This window comes from Fusarium phalaenopsidis, assembly GCF_050370095.1.
Source record: "Fusarium phalaenopsidis strain FUZ10S chromosome Unknown contig_32296, whole genome shotgun sequence".
In the NCBI taxonomy this organism is placed as follows: Eukaryota; Fungi; Ascomycota; class Sordariomycetes; order Hypocreales; family Nectriaceae; genus Fusarium; species Fusarium phalaenopsidis.
This window is the reverse complement of record NW_028145408.1, coordinates 132,071-154,020: the sequence shown is the minus strand read 5'-3', so window position 1 is coordinate 154,020 and position 21,950 is coordinate 132,071. Positions and strand designations below refer to the sequence as shown.

Here is a 21,950-nt window from a genome sequence, read left to right as displayed (position 1 = left end):
CATAATCGCTAAATACGGTATCGACCTAGCCGATATCTATAACTTCAATAAGGTTAGCCCGTTTTCTCAACCAAACGAATGATCAATTGGCTCAAGTCTTGAATGTGGACGCTGCCCCAACGACTCAACCCTGCACTAACCTGCAGGCCCTTTCCACGCTGCAGCGTCAATTTCGCCAACTCGGGGATCTAGATGCTTCTCTTATTGACAGGACCACATCCTTAGCTATAGATTATAGGGGGTATCATAACGGCCATCTTAATGTATGGCGTATCTGACGCAACAGAAAGTATATAGTTATCCACGACGCGGCTTAGGTGTTGTCTGATCAAGGATTGGATTGATTCGATGCCCGATAGATCATCGTAGACGTTATCGCCGGTGGATCCAGATGATCGCGATAGATTTGCAAGCTCGGGCATTGCTAACACGCTTGCTCCTGAGATTTGAATCCAGTACTGAGACTTCTCGCCGCTGGCCTTGCCGGAAAGGGCTTGGTGGATCGTCTGCACAATTTTCAGATGGCTCGTAGCAGCGAGATCTATGAAGACGGCTTAGCAAAGCTACACCAACGGGATGGGACTGTCGACGTACGGACAACGACATCGGCGCCGACTGCTTCACGGGCGATGAGCTCAGTGTCGTCAAGACCACCATTGACGATTTGCACTTGGCCGAATGACCTCTTGATGGCCTCACCCTTGGCAGCGTCTCGAACCAGTACCCTAATACGGTAATGGGGATGCGACTTTGAGAGAAGGTGAAGCAGATCGCCGCCAATGTAGCCAGAAGCCCCGGTGCTGAAGGCAGTGGAAGATTAGTAACTGAGGCCAAATTGAATGAAGACGCACTGACAGAAAGATTTTGGCCATTTTCGACTCCTTTGGCAAATGATAAATGATGTTGGCTGCTTTGTGTCGTCATGGCGGAGGCTGAGGTTGAATTATAAGTAAACCTCCCCAGAGTGTGTGTGATTATTGACTAGGTAATGACCGACAGTAACCGGCTGAGAAATCCGCACCAGAACTCCAAGATTGTTGTTCTAAGTAGCGGTCCCAGAATTTAGATAAGCTGACTTGTAACAACCAAGTAGGGCCGAGCTTGGGTTTGTTATCGGTTAGCTAAGCTATGCCGAGAGCACCCCGCCCCGCGGAACTCCGTCTGTGTTCGAATTGGTCTCGCCTTGCACATTTATAATCAACTCGAGGTTTAAGGAAGGAATGTGGGTCAATCGCGTTCTAGACACGAGACGCCATTCTACGGGGAGACTCTTTTCACAAGGGAAAGCTTTGGACCGAGCGCTTCCCAAATACAATACGACTACACTCTTGGAGTTGTTTGATGCACTGGGACCAAAAACCTGAGACCAAGCACCCGCCGAATTAGTTGAATAAGAATCATTGATTGCGATAACGGAAATTTGGACAAATGCACCAGCAACTTCCAAACTCACCATGGCCCTGAGATTCTTTAAGCAGGGCATAGATGCTGAATTAGAGGAGAGCATTTATGTAGCCAGCCATTGAGGCAAACTTAAAACCAGTAGCAAGACGTAGTCGTGAGAATAATCTACGACGGAGAGGAGAGACAGGGAGATTTCCATGAGACATAGTCAACTATCCTAAAATTGAATGACTAAATTACAGCACGTTCCATCAGAGGCTCGTCCTTCGCAATGCGGGTATATGACAATGCTGACAAGTCAAGCGTACGGAAACTACCGTAGGTGATGAGCTCAGCGATACCCCGACCACACGCCGGAGCCTGTTGGCTGCCATGGCCCGAGAACCCCACGCAGAACATCAGGTTGTCGATCTCAGAATGTGGCCCGATGATGGCATTATGGTCAAAAGTGTTGAACTCGTAGTGACCCATCCAGGAATGAGTCACCTTGGCAGTAGAGAACTGAGGAACCCGTCTCCGAAGAACTGGAAGCATCTTCTTATTCCAGATATCCTCGGCGTAGTCAAAGTCGTCAACGTCGACAGCCACATCGGGGCCGATGGGTGGGCAGCCGACGAGGTAGTCTTTCTCTCCGTACGAGCGCAGGTGGACTCCACTGGGGTCGATGGTAAGAGGCAAATCTTGCGGAAGAGGTTCATCAACCGAGAAGATAAAGGTATACCGGCGACGAGCTTCAATGGGTAGGTCGATGCCGGCCAGACGTGAGACGTGTGCAGCCCGAGTCCCAGCCGCATTGACAACAGTGCCAACTGTGATGACCTCGCCGGTGTTCAAAGTGATGGAGTGAACTTGGTTACCCTTTAGGCCAATCCTAGTAACCTCGTTGTGGATGTAATCAACACCATGTTGCTGGGCCTTCTTGCGGAGGCTCCTAACCATACCGGGAGCGTCAAATGCACCCTCATCGACCGTGTTCAGGCTACCCGCTTTGATATCATCGGTAGCGAAAAACGGGTACTTGGCAGCAATTTCTTCAGGAGAAATCATCTGGGTGCCAGCTCCACAAGCGGCCTGGAGCTGCTGATCTTTCTCCAGAATTGCGGCAAAGTCATGGTTATCGGCAAGATAGAGATAACCAAAGTTGCGAATAGGGATATCAGGGATGCCATCTCCATCCTCGCAGCCAAGGTTTATGCGGAAATCTTTGACGAACTCGGCCGCGTACTGAGCTATCTTGACGTTGATTTCGGTAGCAAACTGCTGGCGCATACAGTTGTTGCTGGCTTGGGTTGCCGAGTACGAGAGCGACGGGTCGCGCTCAACAACGAGAACCTTGCCTTTGAAGTCAGGGTTCGAGGCAAGGAACCAAGCGATTGCCGAGCCACTTGTTGCACCACCCACGATGGCAACATCGTAGGTGAGACAGCTGGGCTGCCGAGGGAAGGATGAGATGCCAAGAGTAGTCATGGTTGGATGGTTGGTGTATAGACGGTTCTCGAGATTGGAAAGCAGTTCTTTGTCATGTCCACAGCGGTCAAGACAGAGACAGGGTCGGCTTTAATAGTTCTAGGCTTACTCGTACCGGATGTTTCAATTGTCTCTCTTTGACGCCGCATCTTTCCCAAGTCTGGTGTCAGATCAACTGTGACTCTTGCAGAAATTGGTTTCGGTAATCTTCCCCGAGCCCTTATCGAAAGGATGGCAAAAAGGATATACTCGGCGCAAGTATTTGCAATCATGTCTATCTCCAGGGCCTTTTCACGCGCCCACGGCATTTATCGGCCTCGGTCATGATTCTTCAAAGTTGTACCCGTCGGCTCAGTGACGCCACCTGGAAGGAATGTGGGCGAACTTACCAACGGAATTCCGCGGAGGGCGCTAGCTCTATTGGGCGTCTTGATTGGTAAGGCGACGACACCATCCTCTTGTCTGGGTCTCTGGGTAACAGAAATCCACTCGAGTAAAGGGAAATGACGCCTGGCCAAATAATATGGGTAATGCAATTCGATGGCTCAAAAGTTAAGAATGTAAATGTCGAGTGTCGCTACGTAACTCAAGTCTACACCTGCACGTAGCCATGGTTTGACTGAAAGGTAGGTAGATGGCCTGACTCGAGTGTATATATCAAACTTTTTTTTCTAGTCTGTGTGATAGCAAGCATGGTGATTGGTAAAACTCCGCTGACGCTCATGCTGAGTAAGTACTCGGGAGGGGTACAGAGATCCCGTGTTTTCCTCTCTTTGCTTTCTTGCGTCACAGCCGAGTCTTAGCATGGATATCGCTACGTATGCCCGCAGGCGTAAAGGTAAGAGAACCTAGCATCTCACTTGGCCACGGCTGATTCCAATAGCCTGTGACTTTTGTGCCGCGAGAAAGATCAAGTGCGATGGTCTGAAGCCGACGTGCTCCAATTGCAGACAATACGGTGTCGACTGTGAAATGACCGACGTCACCAACACCAGTAGGAAGAGGGTGCACCCGCCGCCCGAGGGCAGCAGCTCTGCGCCCCTACGGTGAGTAAAGCTTATATTATGGAAGTATGGAGATGCTGACATCCGTGAAAGGGATAGAAACAGTTCAGTCGAGACTCGTCTCGCCAGCATTGAGTCACGGCTTGATCAGATTATTGCGGGAAATGCTAGCTATAACCAGGCTCGGCAAACACCTGCTACATCCTCCAGCCAGACCAATGTCCAGCTCACCTTCCAAAACTTCCCTGAGATCCGCGTATACAAGGCATCTGACATGTGGAACGAAGCATCGACGCTACCATGTCTCGGCATATCCCCCCAGCTCCCTTTCGGGGAGATGACGGCGAACGTATCCCAGCTCGAGCTTCCGCCATTAGTCGGGATTTTGCCGGCCCTCGACAACTTCTTTACTAACTATAACCGAGTTGTCCCGCTCTTTGACCGGGCGACCTTCATGCATATGGTCATCGATTGGTACTCGCCATCTTCGAAGCGAACCCGGGTCCCGTGGGCTGCTATCAACATTGCCCTTGCCATTAGCTGCCGCGTGATAGACGACTTGTCGATAGATGATCCGAGACTGGCCCAGTATATCTCCAATGTTCAATCTGTCACAACTGAGCTGATGGCATGGAGCGAGGATCTGTTGGGTCTACAAGTGTTGCTCGGTATGGTGATCTTGTTCCAGGGAACCACGAACCCTCAACTTGCCATTGTCCTCATTGGTAGTGCTATCAGATTAGCGCAGAGCATGGGTTTACCCTCGCGGAACATCGACTCCAGCCCATCCTCGGAGGCATTGCTACATAGACATCGTGTCTTCTGGATTGCATACATTCTCGACAAGGTACGTTACCGCGGTCATGGCTACTTGGCGAGGACTAACGCCATGGAACAGGACTTGTGCCTTCGCTCCAAATCTCCCTACACTCAATTCGACGCCGAGACCGACCAAGAACTTCCAGAGCAGCACGCACCGGACGGTGCAGGCATCTTGACTTCAGACATCGACCATATCAAGTTCAATCACCTCCGTGCCCGTGCCGAACTTGCCGTGATCCAAGGCAGAATACATAATCTACTCTACGGCAGGACCAGACATCGGTTGGATGAAGAGCAAAGAGCTGCGTCATTGTCTCGAATTGAGTTGATGCTGGCTAACTGGCGGGATACAATTCCAGCCGAACTCTTACACTCCGAAGGCCTATTTAAGCGATTCCCTCGGATGCCAGTTCAGATGATGATGAACATGTATAACAGATACCTGGAATGCCTATATAGGATCCATGGCATATTTGCCTTTGACGAGGCGTGGATCAATAGAGTTCGAGGGTATCTTTCCCCAGCAGTTATTAAGCTTGGCGAGGACGGGATAGATGGCAAGGTCGACCACTCAAACATGCCACCACTTCCCGACAAGTGGAGGGAAGATGTGCAATGCTGCAGACTTGGGCTCGAGTTATCTGCCCTCGGACACGAGACCGAATATTCGGTCTGGTGAGTTCTGGACATCCATGGAGCGTACCGGGTCTAACCGCCGACATAGGCTTCATGCGTGCTGCAATCTCTCAGGCCTTATTATCCTATTGGTCAATATCATCGAGTTCCCAGACCACCTGCTCGTCGTGTCAGACTGGGACTTGATTAATCGTGTCCGCGGGACGTTTGAGAAGATGAACGCCGAAGCTTCTCAGGACCCATTCTTTCTCATCACGGTGGCAAAAGAATTAGATCGCCGCGCGCGAGGGCAGATGCGACGTGTTGCTCAATACGCAACTGAGTTCCAGGATGAGTTTATTGGCAGCTCTAGTGGATGGATGGATGTAGATATGATACAATATGGTGGCGGAGACAATGACAGCTAGTACCACACTTTACATACCGGATCGTCCATTCAATAACTACCATATACGGCCAGTCTGGGACACACGTGCTATAAAATAAAGAAATTAGTATATTTCTCGCTCGAAGCCTACTCAAGTATTAAAGACCAAAACGGGGCCCGTTTCCGCTTTTCAACCAATCATGCCTCTCGATTATCACAGGGGTCATTCGAAGTCGAAACGGGGCCCGTTCTTATTTCTAGCTCTCAACCGCGATCGCGAAACGGGGCGCGTTTTCGCGTCGCGTTAGTCCATGCTAACCAAGTCAACTCCTTTCATACCTCCCTCTACCTCGCCTGAACTAGTATTTCCTATATTCTTCTCTTTTTTAGTTAATACCTATATGACTTATACTCTATAGAAAAATTAATTAGCTAATTTATAGCATAGATCTAATGCATTAAGAAATCTAACTTAATATATATAATAAGCGAGCGCTATAAATAAGCGAGCGCTATACTTTTCTTAACCCTCTTTAGTAAGATTATAATAAAAATATAATAAATTAATTAATTAATTAAAACTACTTACTATACTCTTCCCTAGAGGTCTTAATTACTACTTAATATATTCTAGTATTATAACTAGGCTTATTATATACTCTATAGTACTAAATTCTTAGTTATACTAACCTTCTTTAATTACTACTTCTTAATAATTTAGCTATTACTTATATATTAATATTTATCTAATTAATTACTTATCTTCCTTTCTTTATTATTATTACCTCTCTATTTTATAGCTAGGTTCTTTTTGCCTTTTAGTACTAGCTTAGTATCTTATTTACCTATTAAAGATCTTATATCTTAGCCCTTAATAATACTATCTTATATATAATTACCTTTATTCCCTTAAAAAGATACTTTAATACCTTAAGAATTAACTCTAAGGAGCTATTTTAATATCTTTTAATTTATCTTTTAAGGTATTTAAACTAAGATTTAACCTTAAGTACTATCCTTAAGGTCTTTAAAGCCTAAGGGGTTAAGGGCCTAGCCTTCTCTTTAACTAGCATTAGAGTTTATAGCTATATATTAAGCTTTAAGACTATACTTTCCGGGTTAAGAGGGATAAATCTAGCCCCTTTAAAAGTAGACCTAATATTTTATTTTATTATAATAGCTTAATAAGTAATATAAAAGGCTAGAAAGAACTTAGTCTTAGAAATATAAGTAATAAAATATTTAATTAAATATTTTATTTCTTAATTATAAGCCTTTTTAAGTAAGCTAAAGTATTTAATATTAAGAGACTAAAATAAATAAAATAAATAAAATAATAATATATATAATAAGCAAGCGCCGCAGACAAGCGAGCGCCGCACTTTTCTTAACTCTCTTTAGTAAGATCATAATAAAAATATAATAAATTAATTAATTAATTAAAACTACTTACTATACTCTTCCCCGGAGGTCTTAATCACTACTTAATATGTTCTAGCATTATAACTGGGCTTACCGCATACTCTATAGTGCCAAACTCCTAGTCGCGTCGACCTTCCTTAACCACTACTTCTCGACGATTTAGCTATTACCTATGTATTAATATCTATCTAATTAATTACTTGCCTTCCTTCCTCTACTATTATTACCCCTCTCTTCTATAGCTGGGTTCTTTTTGCCCTCTGGCGCTAGCTTAGTATCTCATTTGCCTATTAAAGATCCTATATCTTAGCCCTTAATAATATTATCTTATATATAACTGCCTTTATTCCCTTAGAAAGATACTTTAATGCCTTAAGAATTAACTCTGGGGAGCTACTTTAATATCTTTTAATTCGTCTTTTAAGGTATTTAGACTAAGATTTAGCCTTAAGTACTATCCTTAGGGTCTTTAAAGCCCAAGGGGTTAAGGGCCTGGCCTCCTCCTTAACCGGCGTTGGAGTCCATAGCTATATATTAAGCTTTAAGACCACACTTTCCGGGTTAAGAGGGATAAGTCTAGCCCCTCTAAAAGTAGACCTAATATTTTATTTTATTATAATAGCTTAATAAGCGGCATAGAAGGCTAAGAAGAACTCGGTCTTAGAAACGTGGGTAATAGAGTATCTAATTAGATGCTTTATTTCTCGACTATAAGCCTTTTTAAGTAGGCTAAAGTACCTAATATTAAGAGGCTAAAGTAGATAAGACGAATAAGGCGGCATATAAAGCGTAATAATCTTATTCTCCTCGTAATATCTCTCGAAGTCGACGGAGTAGTAACTTTCGTAGCCATTAAGGACCAAAAGACAATAGCGACTATTTAATCACTTAATTATACACCGGTCAAAGTGCTTTAACTACTTAAGACTAGTCTTATTATTAGTCTAGCCATTTTAGGAGGTTATAATAGTCCAATCGCCCGGGAGGTTACTTTCTCTATACTAGTTAGCGAGGTAATATTAGCCCGCACCTATAATAAACGGCTAAATCGCTTAGCCCTCCGCATTGATCGCCTGAATCACTATAATCCATTCCTGGCTTCTAGGCTATATTGATTTTGGTCGACTACGCCTTTCTGCGCTAGTAATAACTATTCCGCTTATAATTATACCCATAAGGAAGCCAGTCTCATCAAAGTTCTAGATATTATCTAATTAGATGCTATACTTCGCGATTATATTCACTACGAGCTAAAACCATTTCCGGATTTCCTCTAGATCTTCGCACTTAGCCCTCTGGTAGTCATATTTATAAAAAAAACGCGTCTTTAGCTTTTCTTATCGCCTGACGAAGTTAGAAGCCCAGCGCTTGCCGACGGGTAGCGCGTCGCGGTCAGCAAGTAGTTGATTAGCTATTACTTTAATAGCATATAGTCGCAGGGGAAAACCTCGCGTATCTAGGTCGAGAATGAATTAAACTATGATCTGTTCCTCTAGATTAGATAGTCGGCGTGAATTTGGGATAATATCGCGTCGGGATTAAATGCCCTGCTGGCGGCGACGTAGCCGCCGCTCATTAATCTTATATATCCCTATAGCGCTTTAGATGCTTAGTTTTAGGTTATTTTAAAGGGCTTAAAGGGCAAGAAGCGTTCTAGCCTTAGTATTTAGGTCTAATATATTTAGTGGTTAATAATTAATTAATTAAATAAAAAGTTAGGTATAGGAGGGAAAAATGCGGCGCTTGCTTGTCTGCGGCGCTCGCTTATTATGTATGTTATATAAAATATAATAATTTTATTTTTTTTATAATATCTCTTAAAGTTAATAAAATAATAACTTTTATAGCTATTAAGGACTAAAAGATAATAATAATTATTTAATTACTTAATTATATACTAGTTAAAGTGCTATAGCTACTTAAGACTAGTTTTATTATTAGTCTAGTTATTTTAGGAGGTTATAATAATTTAATCACCTAGGAGGTTATTTTTTTTATACTAGTTAGCGAGGTAATATTAGCCTATACCTATAATAAATAGCTAAATCGCTTAGCTCTTTATATTAATTACTTAAATTATTATAATTTATTCCTAGCTTTTAGGCTATATTAATTTTAATTAACTATGCCTTTTTATATTAATAATAATTATTTTATTTATAATTATACCTATAAGGAAGCTAATCTTATTAAAGTTCTAGATATTATTTAATTAAATATTATACTTCGCGATTATATTTATTATAAGCTAAAACTACTTCTAGATTTCTTTTAAATCTTTATACTTAGTCTTTTAATAATTATATTTATAAAAAAAATATATCTTTAGCTTTTTTTATTACCTAATAAAGTTAGAAGCCTAGCGCTTACTAATAGGTAGCGCGTCGCAGTCGGCAAGTAGTTAATTAGCTATTACTTTAATAGTATATAATCGCGGGGGAAAACCTTATATATCTAGGTCAAGAATAAATTAAACTATAATTTATTCCTCTAGATTAAATAATTAGCATAAATTTAAGATAGTATTATATCGGGATTAAATGCCTTATTAGCGGCGATGTAGCTACCGCTTATTAATCTTATATATCCCTATAGCGCTTTAGATACTTAGTTTTAGGTTATTTTAAAGGGCTTAAAGGGCAAGAAGTATTCTAGCCTTAGTATTTAAGTCTAATATATTTAGTAGTTAATAATTAATTAATTAAATAAAAAGTTAGGTATAAGAGGGAAAAGTATAGTACTTACTTATTTGCGGCGCTCGCTTATTATATATATTAGCCTTAATAGCAAAATTATATAATAAATAATAATAACTAATAATAAAGGCGGGCTAAATATTAAAAGGGAAATTAATAGAAATATAAAAACCTTTTATTACCTTATTTCTTAAGGCATAAGGTATTAATATAAAGGGTAAGCTTCTTAGCTAGAGGCTATTATTAAGTAATTAATATATTATTATAAATTAAGGTAATATATATAATAAGTAATTAAAACAGACAAGCAAGTAAAACAAAAATCCCTTAACCTATACCTTCTCGATTTAATTAATTAATTCTTAACTACCCAGTATGTCACAGTCTAATAGAGAGGCTAGAATCCTTCTTGCCCTTAAGGCCCTTTAAAAAAAGCCAAAGTTAAAGCTCCAACGCGCTGCAGAGATCTATATAGTTAACCTAACAACGCTCTGGCGTCGACAGAAGGGCATCCAATCTCGACGCAATACTATCTAAAAATCACGTAAGCTATTTGATCTAGGGGAAGAGATCCTTATTTACTTTATTCTCGACCTAGATTCACGAGGATTTCCCCCTTAGCTACGTGGTATAAAAGAAATAGCTAATTAATTACTTATTATTAAAGACTTTTATAAGAAAGGTCTTTTATATAAATAATTCTAGGAAGTTTAGCTTAAAAATTATAAATCTAATAATCTACTACCCTATAGTATATTACTAGCGCTATTTAATAGTATGCTTATCTAAGCTATAACTGCTTAGATAAGTAAGATATTATAAAGTTATATAAGCTTCCCTCCTGGGTGATTCCAGACATATAGGGTAAGTCACGTGACCCAGACTTAGGGCTTTTATTAAAACCTAATAACTCTATTAAAGGCGGTCTTCTTATATAAGTATTTTCTATCTAGTTTTTAATACCTAGAATATAAAACTCTATAGGTTTTATCTTCCTTATGCAATAGCCCGGCTATTAGCTATCTGATCTATATATATTATATTTAATTAGAAGGCCTTGGAAAAGAGCTATTTAACAGTTTAACTTTTATCCGAATCGGGCTAATAGATTCCGAACTATTAGTTATAAAAGAATAGCTTTCTCTTAGAATAGTTTTCCTTCCTTAGTGTTATAGTCCTCTTAGGGGAGTAAGAGGCCTAAGTATTACTAAAAGCGGTGAGATGAGAGCTGTTTCTAGCAGCTAGAAGGTCAAAACAAACATAAGTCACAATGCAAAGAAGGCACATAAGAGGTAATCTAAAACTAAGTTGATTCTATCTAAAAGCTGCTGGATCTGGCTATTATAGAGCTATATTCGTCACGTGGGGGACCTATGTGACTGGGGCATGTAACACTTAGAGCTTTATATAAAAAAAAGCAATATAAGCATCAAGACCACTAATTAGGAGCTGGCCTTTTACTCTATACTCTTATTTATCTTATGACTTACTTTTATTGGCCTATAATCTCTTATTTACCTAATTAGCTTTTTATAAGGACTGAATCCTCTGCTTATTCCCCTCTGTAAAATACTTTATCTTTAAGAAAGTCTTTTATAAAATAAAATTCTAAAAAAATAAGCTTATAAGATATAAGCCTAGGACTTTATTACCTTATATTATAGCCTACGCGCTTCTCTATGGGCTGCTTACCTAAGCAATATCTGCTTAGATAAGCAAGATGTAAGGGAGTGTTAATATTGCCCCTTCTAGGCTAATTTCCCTTTTAGGAAGGTCACGTGACTTCGGACTTAGGGCTTTATTATAAACCCGGTAACTCTATTAAAGCTGTTTCCTTCTAAAGAGTATTTCCTATCTGGTTTTAAATATCCTAGTTTAAAATCCTATAGGTTTTAACTTCTATTATGCCATAACTCGGCTTTTAGTTATTCGCAATTAGTAAAACTAGTAGGGTTTTAAAGCCTAGAATTAGGGCTATCTGATGGTATAACTTTTATCCGAATCGGGTCAGTAAATTCCAAGCAATTAGATATATAAGCTATAGATTCTCTCTTTAAGATAACTCCTTAGATCTTTAACCAATTCAGATAATAAGAATACTAATAAAAAGCTAGTCTTTTTTATTTTAACCTTATTATTTATTTAATTTACTTTTATTACTTTATAATTCCTTACCTAGCTAATTAGCTTTTTATAAGGATTAATTCTATTACTAATTTACCTCTTATCTCTATTACCTACCTTATAGGCTTTAAAGACTATATTTCCTCTTTTTTATAATCTTTTATATCCTCCTGTTTTAGTTACTTACTTTATACCTTATTTAGACCTTATAGTTTATATTTTTTAGTTTTTTATATATTTAAAAATATTAGAGGCAAAGTATTAATATGAAATTTATATATTTCTACTTAAAAGGGCTTAAAGCTTATGCCTTAGTCCTTTTTAGCTAGAAAAACTATAGCCCGGGTTAAATTATTAAATTAAATATAATAGCTATATTATTTATTAAAAAAGCTTATATTATTATAAGAGGTAATAACTTATATCTTATTTAAAATTAAAAAAAAAGCTTATTAATAAAGTTAAAATAATTTAATAATATTTAAGTTAATATATATATATAATAAGCTAAATAATAAGTAAATTAAATACTTTTTTTAACTTCTAAAATAAAAATTATTATAAAAATATTATAATAATATACTTAATAAATATATAAATTAAATAAGTATATAAATTAAAAATCTTAACCTTTAAGATATAAATTATAATAAAAATATAATAAATTATTTAATTAATTAAAACTATTTATTATATTTTTCCCTAGATATCTTAATTACTACTTAATATATTCTTATATTATAACTAGGCTTATTATATATACTATAGCGCTAAACCCCTAGTCACGCTAATCTTCTTTAATTACTACTTCTCAATAATTTAGCCACTACCTACGCACTAATATCTATTTAATTAATTACTTGCCTTCCTTTATCTAGAGTTATTTTCCCCTTTTTTCTATAGGTAAGTCCTTTTTGCCCTCCGCTACCGGCTTAATGCCTTATTTACTTATTAAAGGTCTTAGATCTTAGCTCTTATTAATGCTATCTTATATATAATTGCCTTTATTCCCTTAGAAAGAGACTTTAATACTTTTAAAATTAATTTAAGAAAGTTATTTTTATGCCTTTTAATTCTTCTTTTAAGGTATTTAAACTAAGATTAGGCTTTAAGAATAATCTTTAGGGTCTTTAAGACCTAAGGGTTAGAGGGGCTAGCCTCCTTCTTAGTAGGTATTAGAGTTTATAGCTATATATTAAGCTTTAAGACTATACTTTCTAAGTTAAAAGAAATAAGCCTAGCCTCTTTAAAGACTACCTTAATATTTTTCTTTATTATAATAGCTTAAAATATAGCATAAAAGGCTAAGAAGAATTTAGTCTTTAAAACATAGGTTATAAAGTATCTAATTAAATACTTTATTTCTTAACTATAAGCCTTTTTAAATAGCCTAAAGTAATTAATATTAAGGGGCTAAAGTAAATAAGATAAATAAGGCGATATATAGAGCGTAATAATATTATTCTCCTCGTAATATATCTTAAAGTCAGCTAAGTGGTAACTTTTATAGCTATTAAGGATTAAAAGACAATAGGGACTAATTAATCAGTTAGTTATATACTGATTAAAGTGCTTTAGCCACTCGAGACCTATCTCGTTATTAGTCTAGCTATTTTAAGACATCGCAATAGCCTAATCGCCCAGGAGGTTACTTTCTTAGTACTAATTAGCGAGGTAATATTAGCCTATAACTATAATAAACGGCTAGATAGCCCGGCCTTCCGCATTAATCGCCTAAATAACTATAACCCATTCCCAGTCTCTAGGCTATATTAATTTCAGTCTTCTATGCCTTTCTACGCCTATAATAACTATCCCGCTCTGAATTAGGCCTATTATAAAGCTAGTCTCATTAAAGTTATAGATATCTTCTAATTAGATATTATACTTCGCGATTATATTCTTAATAAGCCTAAATTAATTATAAATAATAATTAGATCTTTATATTTAGCTCTTTAATAATTATATTTATAAAAAAAACATATCTTAAGCTCTAAGTATTACTTAATAAAGTTTCTAGCTTAGCGCTTACTAATAGGTAGCGCGTTATAGTCGGCGAGTAATTAGTTAGCTATTTCTTTAATACTATATAGTCACGGGGGAAATCCTCGTAAATTTAAGTTAAGAATAAATTAGATAATAATCTATTTCTTTAGATTAAATAGTTTATATAATTTAGGGATTTAATCGCAATGCATAGATATGCTATGCTATTAGTAATAAAGAGTAATATAAGAGATTTTATAGACCTTTGCGGCGCATTAGAGACTTAATTTTAGGTTATTTTAATAGGCCTAGAGCGTAAGAAAGATATTAGCCTCTTTATTTAATTATAATATATTAGGTAGTTAAGAATTAATTAATTAAATAGAAATATTATAAGATAAGGGATTTTTAATTTATATACTTATTTAATTTATATACTTATTAAATATATTATATATAATAAATAAGTAAAATAAATAAATAAATAAAATACTTTTCTTAACTTTTAAAATAAAAATTATTATAAAAATATAATAAATTATTTAATTAATTAAAACTTATTATTATATTCTTCCTTAAATATCTTAATTACTACTTAATAAGTCTTTATATTATAGCTAGGCTTATTATAAATATTATAATATTAAACCCTTAGTTATATTAACCTTTTTTAATTATTACTTTATAATAATTTAGCTACTACTTATATATTAATATCTATTTAATTAATTACCTACCTTTTTTTTTCTATTATTATAACCCCTCTTTTTTATAACTAGGTTTTTTTTACCTTTTAGTATTAACTAAGTATCTTATTTACCTCTTAAAGGTCTTTATTCTTAGTAGCTAATAAGGTAACCTAATATATAATTACTTTTATCTCTTTCTTAAGAGACCTTAGGGCTTTAAGGATTAACTCTAGGGAGCTACTTTAATGCCTTTTAATTTATCTTTTAAGATATTTAAACTAAGATCTAGCTTTAAGTATAGTCTTTAAGGTCCTTAAGACTTAATAAGTAAAGGGTTTAGCCCTTTCTTTAATTAATATTAAAGTCTATAGCTATATATTAAGCTTTAAGAATATACTTTCTAACTTAAAAAAAATAAGCCTAGCTTCTTTAAAATCTCTTTTAATATTTTTTTTTATTATAATAGCTTAATATATAATATAAAAGGCTAAAAAGAACTTAGTTTTTAAAATATAAGTTATAAAATATTTAATTAAATGCTTTATTTCTTAATTATAAGCCTTTTTAAGTAGCCTAAAGTACTTAATATTAAGAGACTAAAGTAAAGAAAATAAATAAGGTAATATATAAAATATAATAATATTATTTTTTTTATAATATATCTTAAAGTTAGCTAAGTAATAGCTTTTATACCTATTAAGGATTAAAAGATAATAAGGATTAATTAATTAATTAATTATATATTAATTAAAGTGCTTTAGCTATTTAAGACTTATTTTATTATTAGTCTAGCTATTTTAAGATATCACAATAGCCTAATTGCCTAGGAGGTTACTTTCTTAATATTAATTAGCGAGGTAATATTAGCCTATAACTATAATAAACAGCTAGATAGCCTAGCCTTCCGCATTAATTACCTAAATAACTATAACCTATTCCTAGTCTCTAGGCTATATTAATTTTAGTCTTTTATGCCTTTTTACGCTTATAATAACTATTTTACTTTAAATTAGGCCTATTATAAAGCTAGTCTTATTAAAGTTATAGATATTACCTAAGGTAATATTATATTTTATAATTATATTCTTTATAAGCCTAAATTAATTATAAATAATAGCTAGATTTTTATATTTAGCTCTTTAATAATTATATTTATAAAAAAAATATATTTTAAGCTCTTAGTATTACTTAATAAAGTTAAAAGCTTAGCGCTTATTAATAGGTAGCGCATTGTGGTTAGCGAGTAATTAATTAGCTATTTCTTTAATATTATATAATTATAAGGGAAATCCTTATAAATCTAGGTTAGGAATAAACTAAATAATAATTTATTCCTCTAGATTAAATAGTTTCTATAACTTTAATAGAGTATTATATAGAGAAAGAATATTTTATTATTAGCGCTATAGTATTATAAGACTAACTTTATAGATCTTTATGGCGTATTAGAGAGATAATTTTAAGTTATTTTAAAGGGCTTAAAGAATAAAAAAAATATTAGCTTTTTTATTTAACTATAATATACTAAGTAGTTAAGAATTAATTAATTAAATAGAAATAATATTAATTAAGGGATTTTTATTTTACTTATTTATTTATTTTACTTACTTATTATATATATTATATTATTTAATTAATTAAAACTACTTATTATATTTTTCCCTAGATATCTTAATTACTACTTAATAAGTCCTTGCATTATAGCTAGGCTTACTATAAATATTATAACGCTAAATACTTAGTCGCACTAACCTTCCTTAACTATTACTTCTTAATAATTTAACTACTACCTATGCATTAATATCTATCTAATTAATTACTTATTTTCTTTCTTTTATTATTATTACCTCTCTTTTCTATAGTTTAATCCTTTTTGCCCTCTAGCGCTAGCTTAATATCTTATTTACCTATTTAAGTTCTTTAACCTTAGCCTTAAGTAAGGTAACCTTATATATAATTATTTTTATTCCCTTAGAAAAAGACTATATAGCTTCTAGAATTAACTCTAGGGAGCTACTTTTATGCCTCTTTACTTGCCTCTTAAGGTAATCTAACTAAGATTAAGCCTTAAGTATAATCTTTAGAGTCTTTAAGACCCAAGGGGTTAATAGTTTAGCCTTCTCCTTAGTAGGTATTAAAGTTTATAGCTATATATTAAGCTTTAAAACTATACTTTCTAGGTTAAGAGAAATAAGTCTAGCCTCTTTAAAGAGTAACTTAATATTCTTTTTTATTATAATAGCCTAAAATATAATATAAAAGGCTAAGAAGAACTTAGTCTTTAAAATATAAGTTATAAAGCATTTAATTAGATATTTTATTTCTTAGTTATAAGTATTTTTAAGTATATTAAAGTATTTACTATTAAGGGGCTAAAGTATATAAGATAAATAAGGTAATATATAAAGCTAAATAATTTTATTTTTTTAATAATATTTCTTAAATTTAATTAAGTAATAACTTTTATAATTATTAAGAATTAAAAAATAATAATAACTATTTATTTACTTAGTTATATATTAATTAAAATACTTAAGCTACTTAAAACTAATCTTATTATTAATTTAGCTATTTTAAGTTATTATAATAACTTAATTACTTAAGAGGTTATTATTTTAATATTAATTAATAAGGTAATATTAGCTTATATTAATAATAAATAATAAGATTACTTAGTTATTTATATTAATTACTTAAATAATATATATAATAAGTAAGTTAGCTATATAAGCAAGTTAGCTATTTTTCCTTATCTTAAAGATTAAAAATTATAATAAAAATACTATAAATTATCTAATTAATTAAAACTACTTATTATATTCTTCCCTAGATATCTTAATAACTACCTAATAGGTCCTTATATTATAGCTAGGCTTACTATAGATACTATAATACTAAATACCTAGTCGCGCTGACCTCCCTTAACTACTACTCCTCGACGATTTAGCTATTACCTACGCATTAATATCTATTTAATTAATTACTTGCCTTCCTTCCTTTATTATTATTACCCCTCTTTTCTATAGTTAGGTCCTTTTTGCCCTCCGGCGCCGGCTTAATATCTTATTTGCTAGTTAAAGCTCTCAGACCTCTGCCCTCATTAGAGCCATCTCATATATATTTCCCTTTAGTGCCTTAGTAATTAACTTCATAGCCTTAATAATTAACTCAGGGGGAGCTACTATGATGCCTTTTAATTTATCTCTTAACGTATTTAGACTAAGATTGGGTCTTAAGCATAGTCTTTGGGGTCTTTAAAACCCAAGGGTTCAACGGTTTAGCCTCCTCCTCGGCAGGCATTAGAGTCCGTAGCTACACATCAAGCTTTGAGACCATAATTTCTAGGTCAAGAGGAATAATCCCGGCTCCTTTAAAGGATACCTTAATATTTTTTTTATTATCATGGCCTAAAATATGTTATAAAAGGCCGGGAAGAACTTAGTCTTTAAAATATAGTTTATAGAGCATCTAATCAAATGCTTAATTTCTTAACCATAAGCCCTCTTAAGCACGCTAAAGCATATAACATCGAGGGGCTAGAGTAGATAAGATAAATAAGGTAGTATACAAAGCCGGATGATCTTATTATCCTAGCAATATCTCTCGAATTCGATTAAGTAATAACTTTTATAGCCATTAAGGATTAAGAGATAATAGCAACTATTTATCCGCTTAGTTATATACCGGTCAAAGTGCTTAAGCCACTTAAGACCAGTCTTATTATCAGTCTAGCCATTTTAGGTCATCGTAATAGCCCAATCACCTAGGAGGTTGCTTTCTTAATACTAGTTAGCGAGGTAATATTAGCCCGCACTAATAATAAACGGCGGGATTAACTAGCCTTCCGCATTAATCGCTTAAATAACTATAATCCATTCCTAGTTTTTAGGTTGCACTAATTTTAGCTTTTTACGCCTTTCTATGCCTATAACCACTATTCCGCTTACAATTATGCCCATAAGAAAGCCAGTCTTATCAAAGTTCTAAATATTATCTAATTAAATGCTATATTTCGCGATTATATTTACTATAAGCTAAAACTAATTATAGATAATAGTTAGATCTTTGCACTTAGCTCTTTAGTAGTTATATTTCTAAAAAAAAACGCATCTTAAGCTCTAGGTATTATCTAACGAAGTTATGAGCCTAATGCGTGCCGACTAGTGGCGCATCGCGGTCAGTAAGTAATTGATTAGCCATTTCTTTAATACCACGAAGCCGAGGGGGAAATCCTCGCGAATCTAGGTCGAGAATGAAGTGAATAAGGATCTGTTCCTCTAGATCAGATAGCCGGCGTGATTTCTAGATAGTATTGCGTCGAGATTGGATCCCTTTATGGCGATTAATAAGAGTATTGCGATTAACCTTATAGGCTCTTATAGCTTGTCGGAAGCTAAGTTTTGGTTGATTTTGATAAGCCTGAAGGGCAAGAAGCATTCTAGCCTTATAATTCGTAGATAATATGCTAGGTGATTAGGAATTAATTGATTAAATTAAGAAGATATTAGGTGAGGGATTTTTAGCTAACTTGCTTGCATGGCTAACTTGCTTATTATGTATGTTAATTATAATTTATTTCTAGTTTCTAGGCTAAATTAATTTTAGCTTTTTATACCTATCTATGCTTATAATAACTATTTTACTTTAAATTATACTTATTATAAAATTAGTCTTATTAATATTATAAATATTATCTAATTAGATATTATACTTCGCGATTATATTTACTATAATATATATATATAGCAAGCTAAATAGCAAGCAAACTAGATAAAAAATCCCTTAACTTATATTATCTCTATTTAATTAATTAATTCTTAACCACCTAGTATATTATAGTCTAATAAAGAGGCTAGAATCTTTCTTATACTTTAAGCCTATTAAAATATATTAAAACTAAGTCTTAGAGGTGCTATAAAGCTCTACTAAGTTAAGTATTTAATACTATTTAACCGATATAATAGCATTTAAGCCTAAGTTAATACTATTCCTAATTCACGCTAATTATTTAATCTAGAGGAATAAATCCTTATTTACTTTATTCTTAACCTAGATTTATAAGGATTTCCCCCCTAGCTTTATAATATAAAAGAAATAGCTAATTAATTACTTATTAACCGCGATATACTATTAGTTAGCGCGCATTAGGCTTTAAACTTTATTAAGTAATATCTAGACCTTAAGATGCGTTTTTTTTAAAAGTATAATTATTAAAGAGCTAAGTATAAAGATCTAGCTATTATTTATAATTAATTTATACTTATAGTAAATATAATCACAAAGTATAATATTTAATTAAATAATTTTTATAATATTAATAAGATTAGCTTTATAATAAGTATAATTTAAAGTAGAATAGTTATTATAGGCATAAATAGGTATAAAAAGCTAAAATTAATATAGCCTAGAAACTAGGAATAAATTATAATTATTTAGGCGATTAATATAAATAGCTAAGTAATTATGCTATTTATTATTAATATTAGCTAATATTACCTTACTAATTAATACTGGGATAGTAACCTCCCGGGCGATTAAGCTATTATAATAACCTAAAATAGCTAGACTAATAATAAGACTAGTCTTAAGTGGCTTAAGTACTTTAATTAGTATATAACTAAGTAATTAAATAGTTATTATTATCTTTTAATCCTTAATAGCTATAAAAGTTATTACTTAATTAAATTTAAGAGATATTATAAGAAAAAAAAGATTATTAGGCTTTATATATTATCTTATTTATCTTATATATTTTAGCCCCTTAATATTAAATATTTTAATATATTTAAAAATACTTATAATTAAGAAATAAAGCTTTTAATTAAATACTTTATAACTTATATTTTAAAGACTAAGTTTTTTCTAGCTTTTTATATTATATTTTAAGCTATTATAATAAAAAAGAATATTAAGTTAGCCTTTAAAAGGGCTAGGCTTATTTCTCTTAACCTAGAAAGTATTATCTTAAAGCTTAATATATAGCTATAAACTCTAATACTAGCTAAGGAGGTAATTAAATTATTAACCCCTTAGGTTTTAAAGACCTTAAAGACTATGCTTAAGACTTAATCTTAGTTAGATTACCTCAAGAGATAAATTATAAGGCATAAAAATAGCTCCCTAGAGTTAATTCTAGAAGCTATATAGTCTTCTTTTAAGGGAATAAAGATAATTATATATAAGGTTATTTTACTTAAGGCTAAGGTTAAAAAACTTAAATAAGTAAATAAGATACTAAGCTAGCGCTAGAGGGTAAAAAGGACTTAATTATAAAAAAGAGGGGTAATAATAATAGAGGAAAGAAGGTAAGTAATTAATTAGATAGATATAGATATATAAGTAGTAGTAAAATTATTAAGAAGTAGTAATTAAGGGAGGTTAATATAACTAGGGGTTTAATATTATAATATTTATAGTAAGCTTAGTTATAATATAAAAATATATTAAGTAGTAATTAAGATATCTAAGAAAGAGTATAATAAGTAATTTTAATTAATTAAATAATTTATTATATTTTTATAGTAATTTCTATCTTAAAGGTTAAAAAAAGTATTTAGTTTACTTATTATTTAGCTCGCTATATATATATATTAAGTATAAACTACTTATAAATAATAATTAGATCTTTATACTTAGCTTTTTAATAATTATATTTTTAAAAGAAATATATCTTAAGGTCTAGGTATTACTTAATAAAGTTTAAAGCCTAATACGCGCTAACTAGTAGTGCATCGCGGTCAGTAAGTAATTAATTAGCTATTTCCTTTATATTTATAAAAGTTTTTAAAATAAAGGTTTTTTATAAATATAATTCTAGAAAAATAAACTTATAAGATATAAGCCTAGGATTTTATTATCTTATATTATAACTTATGCGCTATCTTATAATTTGCTTACCTAAGCTATATATACTTAGATAAGTAAGATATTAAGGAGTTATAATAATACCCCTTTTAGGTTATATTATCCTTTTAGGAAGGGTCACGTGACTTCGGACTTAGGGCTCTTATACAGCCCAATAAAGCTAATAAAGCTGTGCCTTTCTATTAGGTATTTTCCACCCGGTTTTAAAACTCTTAGTTTAAAACCTTTAAGGGTTTTAACTTCTTTTAACTATAGCCCGGCTTTTAGTTATCCGTTTCTAATAAAACTAATAGGGTTTTAAAGCCTGGAATTAGAACTATCTAATGGTATAACTTCTATCCGAGTCGGGCTAATAGATTCTAATTCATTAGCTATATAAGCTATAAACCCTCTTTTAGAAATAGCTCCTAAGATCCTTAATAAATACAAGCAATAAGACTACTAATCAGAAGCTAGCCTTCTACTATA

General features: G+C 33.2%; 3 protein-coding genes across 3 annotated transcripts; 1 reads left to right on the top strand and 2 right to left on the bottom strand.

Moving 5' to 3' along the window:
- Window positions 1–221: 221 nt before the first annotated feature.
- LRP88_05646 (uncharacterized protein) lies at window positions 222–872 on the bottom strand (the record flags this gene model as incomplete). Its single annotated transcript, XM_083242196.1, has 3 exons — window positions 222–541; window positions 595–800; window positions 856–872. The coding sequence occupies 3 exons, from the start codon at window positions 870–872 to the stop codon at window positions 222–224; spliced, it is 543 nt and encodes a 180-aa protein (XP_083101132.1).
- A 763-nt stretch (window positions 873–1,635) lies between these two features.
- On the bottom strand, window positions 1,636–2,871 carry LRP88_05645 (FAD dependent oxidoreductase; the record flags this gene model as incomplete). Its single annotated transcript, XM_083242195.1, has 1 exon — window positions 1,636–2,871. The coding sequence occupies one exon, from the start codon at window positions 2,869–2,871 to the stop codon at window positions 1,636–1,638; it is 1,236 nt and encodes a 411-aa protein (XP_083101131.1).
- Window positions 2,872–3,843: 972 nt separating this feature from the next.
- LRP88_05644 (transcription factor domain-containing protein) lies at window positions 3,844–5,740 on the top strand (the record flags this gene model as incomplete). The annotated part of the gene is made up of 5 exons (XM_083242194.1): window positions 3,844–3,917; window positions 3,969–4,722; window positions 4,774–4,895; window positions 5,157–5,372; window positions 5,422–5,740. The coding sequence occupies 5 exons, from the start codon at window positions 3,844–3,846 to the stop codon at window positions 5,738–5,740; spliced, it is 1,485 nt and encodes a 494-aa protein (XP_083101130.1).
- Window positions 5,741–21,950: the final 16,210 nt, after the last annotated feature.